Source organism: Gekko japonicus, unplaced genomic scaffold (genome assembly GCF_001447785.1).
Source record: "Gekko japonicus isolate JY-2015 unplaced genomic scaffold, Gekko_japonicus_V1.1 scaffold4472, whole genome shotgun sequence".
NCBI classification, from domain to species: Eukaryota; Metazoa; Chordata; class Lepidosauria; order Squamata; family Gekkonidae; genus Gekko; species Gekko japonicus.
The window spans coordinates 16151-23828 of NW_015166572.1; the positions used below are offsets into that span (position 1 = coordinate 16151).

Consider the following 7678-nt stretch of genomic DNA (forward strand, 5'->3'; position numbering starts at 1 on the left):
GAATGGGTAAGTTGTACAATAAGGATGACGTGACTGAGAATATATGGGTAAATATTTAAAACAATATTCCACAGGATGGCTATTCGGATTAGAACCTGAAGTTTAAAACAGCTCTAGTATCAGGAATAGCTTACATTTGGGGAAATATACGTTGTACTTATGAAGTGAGTCCTCAAGCACTGTGTTGCTGGTTCAAGAATAGGTGTTAAGCTTTCTGGTGTCTTCTTCAAAGCCCTTTCCCCTTCGTAACGCAAAATAAAAAAACAAAACGTAAGGAGCACCTAAAACAGCAACGCTGCACTTAACTGGAAATCAGTTCCTCTGAACGAAGGCTTCACTCGCAAGGAAGCGGTCACAGGTATGGCCTGTACCATTTCAGACTACAGGCGAGACCCTATGCTGAGCGTTCCTCTGTACAGGACAATACCCTGAACACAGGAATAGACACATTAGAGAGATGGCTGTTTTAGAAACCGTCTCCCTGGAACTGCTAATTTTCTATATGCATAGCATCCCCCCCCCCTTCCCACTCCAAGCCACAGCCCAGAAGAGGAGTTTGGCTGTCGTCATCAAGCACAGGATTGCATTACACAGCAAGCAACAACAGGCTGGATCCAGGGTAAACTTTTCATCAGCGGAATGGAGCTTTCCTGCTTGCCCCCTCTTACCACAGCCCAAAGCGCTGCTTCTGGGGGATTGGGGACCCTGAGGAACAAAGGGAGGGGGGGCTGCAGCAGGAAGGGTGAATCAGCAGAAATCCGGATCCAACCCATTACCTATTATAGTACAGGCACAGTATACTTGACTGGACCGGGGGGGATGGGGGGCACTGTTAATTCGAATTCAAACTATCCAATCCTGCTTACGATGCCACGATGCCTCCAAGCTGTAAAGCGGTATCACTGTGTTGCTGTGAGTGCAACACTAAGCTTAGCTGGCCAGCCATGGGATTCCCAGACACAGATCGTTAAGAACCGTTTCAACAACAGAACTCCATGTCTGACGACACCGTCTTAAGTTGACCTGCACCCCTTTAAGTCAGTTGACTTCAGTGGACTCCGAAGGGCAGATCTCTCCTTAGGAAGGCATTGCTAGCAAGCTGCATTTTCCACTTTCCCCTTGTAGCAAAGACGCGGAGAAGCGTGGGGAGCTATCTCAAGTCCCTCTTTTCTCGTATTCTCTTTGGAAGAACAACAACACTCTCTCACGTTAGTATTTACTGCCTTTACAACAGGTGGCATTTGAGACACCAACTCTTTGGATAAGCATGCTACTGTGGTATGTTTAAGTTTACTGGTAGGCTACTTCGTCAGCCCTCAATCAACACAAACTAGGAGTCCCGACACTCTTCAGTGCAACCCAAAAGCCAATGCCTAAAAAGGAAAGGATCACAAAGCACATTTAGTTACAGGAGGCTACCTCTGCCACGCATCACAATCTGTGACAGTGGGAGCAAGAGATACTCCAAGACGGCCATCGCTCCCTCTTCAAGTGGCACATCGAACAGAATATCAGAATGGTCAATAAATACCGCATCGCTGCATTAAGTCAGTAGAGCTGGTCTGCAGATACTTCCAACATGAAGATCTGTGAACCTTCACAACATTGCTAGTATCTAAAACGGGAACATTTTAATACCACCACACACTTCCAGAATGGCCTCTGAATTTCTTGTTCAACTAGAGCGTTTTTGGAAGGCAAATGATGATCCGTTTGCAGAAGTGCTTCCCACGGGAACTGGAAGAAATAGATGCGCTTGCCTCTCCAATTCCAGAAGCAAAGGCCTTAAGATGAACACCTGCGGCTTCTCATTAGAAATTACCTGCAGGCACACTCCCCGCTAAAAGCAAAGTCTACTTTATGAGTCTCGCTTAGCAAGAAGGGACAGGCTTTGGACAAAAGGCTGCCGGGGGCAATAGAATGCCTGCCTGAAAACACTGGAAGGAGCTGATCGGCTATTTTGTGCCGAAGAGACAAATTGCATTGTATTATCTTTTGAAAAATGAGTCTTTAACCAAAACATGAATGCCAGTGTGGTAACATTAAGTGACACATGAACACGCACACCCCCTTGGGGGTTTTATGGGATTGTAAGAGTGACCGCTTCAACAAATCTTAAAACAGTGCCCAGCTGTGTGGGCAGAGAAATTTTGAACAAACACACATTAATACAGGTAACAAATGTTAATACAAAATAGGAACAGCTTGTGATGTATCTTGCACGCCAACTTTGGAAGGCAGAGGCTATTTTAAAATAACGCAAACGAACCCACTCTTGAGTCAGTGTGCCACTTTAAACCAAGTCATTTAAACCTCTTCCCCCCCCCCCCCCCAAACTCATTTCAACCATCTGGAACTCCCAACTACAATTTTCCATTCATGGGTGGCTTAGAAGATTAAGTGCAGACCTGATTAATTTCTATCAGCGCTAATTCCTGAAGAAAAATCGGAGCTAGCTTGACTGCCACGTCCTGTGGTTTCAGGACTCCAGGATCTGTTCCTGCCCCTCCCGCAAGCCCACGAACTCTCGAAAAGAAACAGAGACGCACCACAGAGACTTCGACTTCAAGCGCTGTAAACAAGCAGCTTATCTGTAAGAACAGAGCATTCCCTGAACACACTGTCAGACACATCTTAGGGCTAAACATCTGTGCCGGCCTGCTGATCTCCAAACTGTAAGAAGGGCTTCCGAGCAAGTCATGCCTGAATGAGAAAAGCAGCTCAACACCCCACGCGATACCAAGGCTTCCTCCTCCGGCATTTCCCACCCAGTCCAAGCCTGACGTCAGAAGAGAGCCCAGATGTAAGAAATGCGGAGAGCGTCAGAATGCCGGGCAGTAGGCACGGGTGTGTGTGTGTGTGTGTCTAGAGCACATCAAAAATACTCATGGGTGGACTCGTCCTTTCCAGCGTGGCCCCTCAGGTGGCCCACCCTATTTTGGCATCTGCCACTTCAAGGCAGAACGGACGGGAGTCCTTTGTGCTGGCCTGGGTCCCACGGATCGGTTCCACTCTCAGAGACACTTCCCGCGGAAAGAAGGCTCCTTCCACTGGAGAAAAACACCTCCCACTAGCAGAACGGACCTGCAAGATCCAACCCAAGGACGGGGAGGGGAGACAAAATTGCCTGAACGTCTAACACCTCTGCCCGATAACAAAGTTAAAAACCTGCTCTTCTCTTGACTGCCTGAACTGCATTGGCTCTACTGCCAAAAGTCAGTGACGTCTAACACCTCCGCCCGAAAACAAAGTTAAAAACCTGCTCTTCTCTTGACCCACTATTCTATCAGTCAGCGTTGCTCTAGTCTGCTAGCAGCGTCGTTTTCAAAGCCGGCATAGGCCGCGGCGGGTTTCATACTGCCTCACAAAGGAAGAGTATGTGGCACTAAGACGAAGTCAACCTCATCGTCAAAAGATAAAACATTTATTTCTAACAGAGTTACTGAAATGTAAACAAGGAAACCGCTGGGCATCAGGACGCTATAAAATCATTTCCCCCTAACCAGTTACGCCCACCTCATTGTCCCCTTTGTGGTACTAAGCGCCAGGGCGTGTGTGTGTGTGACATCACTTCTCTCACATGCCCCTCCTGCAACGGACACGTCTCGTCCTGCTCCGATCTGTGGGAGAAAGACCCCCTCTTTCTGAAGGTGCCAAGTTCTCTCCCCCCCCCCACCTCCCAAAACATACCTTCACTCTCCTTTTCAGCGAACACTGTAGAACTATGACACTTGCATTAGCTAGTCCGCTTAAAGAAACCAAACCAAACCCTAACTAGGTAGTACTTGAGGATAATCTGGATCCGAGGCCATTCCTTTACCTTCAGTAGGAGGCCTACAACAAACAAGTTGAGTTAGTAGCAACCTAAATGTTAAATGTATTTAATACAGAGCCTCATTCTGGGTAACCACTCCCACGGCATGTTAAGCAACAAACGGCCTCTCTTGGCCTGGTGGGAAACACCTCGGGCCGGGGGGGTACAGGACGGTCACGGGGGCCAGAGGAATCCCCTTCTTCCTTTCTTTCCCCAGCCGTTCTTGTAGCAAGCCAGTCACAAACCACTTCAGGCCAGCGTGAGCGAAGCCCACTCCTCTTTATCCAATCAATCTTTTCAGCAGAGTCGGCCTCGCAAAGGGCCAGCAGTACTCGTTGGGAACAGTACCGTTGACGTTGCACTCAAAAAACGAAAACATTGGAAACCAGATCCGGGCCCTCCGGCTCTGCTGATAGGCCCGCGTGTTCGCCAAGGTGTGGTAGTACAAAAAGAGTCTGGTGGTGATGTAGAAGGCGATGAAGACGTCGATGGAGTAGTGTTCGTGAGCGGCCAGGATGAAGAAGATCCCAAAGAGGTTCAGCACCCAGGACAGGGTGTGCAAGAAGTTCCAGCTTCTTGGGGTATCTGTGGGAAAGGACAGAGGACAGACAGATGCTCTTGAAAAGTCTCGTAACTGCAGGGCAAAGAGGAAGACAACCTGAACCCGGTCCCCGTCCGGCCTTCGTCTCGGCCTCGGACCACAGCTTCGAGGGGCTGCGCGTGGGTGGGACCCCAGCTACCTCACACTCCGTGGGCCAGCCCGGCCACTATGAATCGTGGTGGAGAGCCAGGAGGGCGGCAGCATCGGTGGCCATTCCTGAGGGAGGGGCTGGAGTTCCCCTCCCACGACAAAGAGGGGGAGAGCGAGTCCTGTCCTGCAGCCACCCACTACGGAGGTCGTCAGATCAGGGGTCGGGGTGTGTGCAGGGACAGAGGAGTTGCGGTTTGATGCGGTTTATTTTCTGCCCGGTTGTGTTGAAGGGCTTGTGCTATGTCTGTGCATAACCTTGTACATAGTTTGATTAAACCTTCTTTTTGAACTGTAAAACCTGGTAGTGCTCTGACCGCATAGTCCTCCCTGCTCAGCACGTTACACATCACGACTGAACTACTGCAAAATGTGCAAAATGTACATACTCCAATTTGTATTTATAACATCAATAATAATACAATGTTTTCACAGAGAATAAGAACGTCTCAAGAATGATGAAGTTAACATTTGTTTCGGGCGTCTTTTTCACACATAAACAACTAGTTAGCCCGTTACTGATTCTATGAAAAGGAGCACTTTGTGAATAACTTCAAGATGTATAGGAACAAATAAATGTCCAATTTGGAGGATTTGTAACCGTGAGGATACTCAACTGAGTTGTTTATGTGTGAAAAAGACGCCCGAAACAAATGTCAACTCCGGGAGAGTTCGTCCATCTGCTCATCTGTGAGACGTCTTCATCATTCTTGAGACGTTCTTATTCTCTGTGAAAACATTGTATTGCTATTATTGATGTTATAGATACAAATTGGAGTATGTACATTTTGCACATTTTGCAGTAGTTCTGTCGTGTTGGTTACTATCATACTGCAACCCCCTTTATTGTCAGCACGTTACACATGGCAAAGGAAGGCCAGGGAAGCCAAACGGGCCCAAATCGGGGGTTGCCAACTTTACCTCACAGGCAAGGCTCCCTTCTCAGCTGTGGAGTCCTGTGAGCAGAAATTCAACTTTGTGAGCTACCGGCATTAAAGTTGTGAGTGGGCACTTTGGCTACTGCATAAGTTAGTTTGCTCTGGAGCCATCCCTTCCTGAGCCGAGACAGAAATGTGTGAGCCGGAGGCTAAAAAACTGTGAGCTGGCTCACACGAACTCAGCTTAGAGGGAACACTGCTCACAGGGTGTCTGTTGTGGGGAGGGGGAGGGAAAGGAGGCTGTCAGCGCTCTGGACTTCCCTGGTGGTCTCCCATCCGAATACCGACCGGGCCCGACCCTGCTTAGCCTCCTGGAACTGATGAGATCGGACCCGCCTGGGCCAACTGGTACACACTTCCTAATAAAGGGGCCGACAGTCAGCAGCTTGTGGCACTTGGTGGTTTTATTTCTTTTATTTATCAAATCTATATCCCGCTCTGTCTCCCCCGAACGGGACTTGGGAGTGGTTAACGCCATGTAAAACACACCCGATGAAAATAATACAAAAGCTACCATTAAGTAAACTTTTAAAATATCAGGGAATTAAAAATCTATCTGCTATCAAGCAGGGTGGGATGCGTGGACGGTGGAGACGCAGCTGAAGCAATACCAGCTGCCCGGTGGGTCACAGTCACCCACAGGCCGCCCGAAAAAGAGCAGCATTGCATGCCACGGGGAACTTCGGGAGGTCCCGCGCAAGGCACGCACCTCTTCGGGCAGCTGGTTCCACTGGACGGGAGCCACTACTGAGAAGGCCCTCGCTCTTTTTGACACAAGGCGGACAGTTCGTGGACCAGGGACCTTCAATAAATGCCAACATGAAGATCAGAGAAGACAGGGAGGATCGTGCTGGGAGAGGAAGTCCCAAAGGTATGAGGGTCGCAGGCCGTTTAGGGCTTTAAACACTTTGAACTGGCATCACAAACTAATTGGGAACCAGTGCAGCTGCCACAGGATAGGTATTACATGAGCTGATTGGGACACTCCAGTCAGGAATCTGACAGCTGTATTTGGGACCACTTGCAGTTTCCAAAGCATCTTCAAGGGTAGCCCCCTGCGTACTATGCGTTACAATAGTCCAGCCTCGAGGTGACCATTGCATAAATGACTGTGGCAGGGTCCTTCCAAGACCGATAGGGAGCCAGTTGGCAGGGCCGGCGTCTGTCACTGAGGACACGATTTTCCATGGTGAGCAAAGAACCAATAAAGGTTAGTCAAGAATAGAAGAGGGCCAACTCTTAAAATCTAATTATGAAACCTAAAAAATATACATGTATTTATTAAACACAAATTAAAATAACGAATAAGGGCCCATTCATACCTCATATACAAATATAAAAACATACAAAGGCTGATGAAATAGACCTAACGCGTTTCGGCCTTTACAGACCTTCCTCAGAGGTCTAATACAAATAGAACATGTTGGCTGATATGTAAAAATATATACAATCATACATATACAGAATATGCAATGGAGACCAGAAAACAATTGCTGTAAAAATAAAATAGACAATCAGACACATATACTACAACTAACAAATACTTAGTAAATATATTATCAAACAAAAAACCACTGGACAAAGAAGAGAAATACCTAACCTTTATAGGTTCTGAATTCTAGGTTTTAGGTTCAGTCCCCCCCCCCCCGCCCTTTTTTTGTCCGTGCAAAGAACCAAGCCATACCCCTAAACTCCTGATGGAGTCGACCGTAGGAAGTCGGATCCCATCAAGGGTTGGTAGAAATGGCCACCCCAGTGGTCCGGGGCGTCCTCAGCTGCATCATCTCCATGTTAGATGGATTCCGCTTCAACCAGTTCTCACCTAGCCACTCCACCACTGCATCAGGCAAGGAGGCCAAGACCACACTTCCTTAAGGAAGAGGGAGAGCTGCCCCCTCCCCCCCCACACTCCAAACCTCCTGACAGTCTCCACCAGAGGGTACATACAGCTCTTAAACAACATCTTGTCCAGCCATACTTTCCAGAAGAATCTAAGTAATCCACAGAATCTACGACTGGGGACTTCTGCTAAATTCACCTTTTCCATTGAAACCTTCGTCGCCGCCACCCCCCACCCCCCCCCAAGCAGAAAGCAGCCAGCAGGATATAAAAGCCTCCTAGCCCAGGGGTGGCCAAACTGTGGCTCGGGGGGTGCATGTGGCTCTGGAAGCGAAAGGG

At 48.4% G+C, this 7678-nt stretch overlaps 1 protein-coding gene across 3 annotated transcripts in view; it reads right to left on the reverse strand.

Moving 5' to 3' along the window:
* Positions 1–3200: 3200 nt before the first annotated feature.
* The window catches only part of SAMD8 (sterile alpha motif domain containing 8), a 40354-nt gene continuing 35876 nt past the window's right edge, over positions 3201–7678 (reverse strand). For all 3 annotated transcript variants that reach the window (XM_015412363.1, XM_015412364.1, XM_015412365.1), the window contains exon 6: positions 3201–4399. In XM_015412363.1, the coding sequence (XP_015267849.1) occupies positions 4095–4399 (305 nt within the window). In that variant the 3' untranslated portion in view covers positions 3201–4094. The remainder of the gene's footprint in view (positions 4400–7678) is intronic.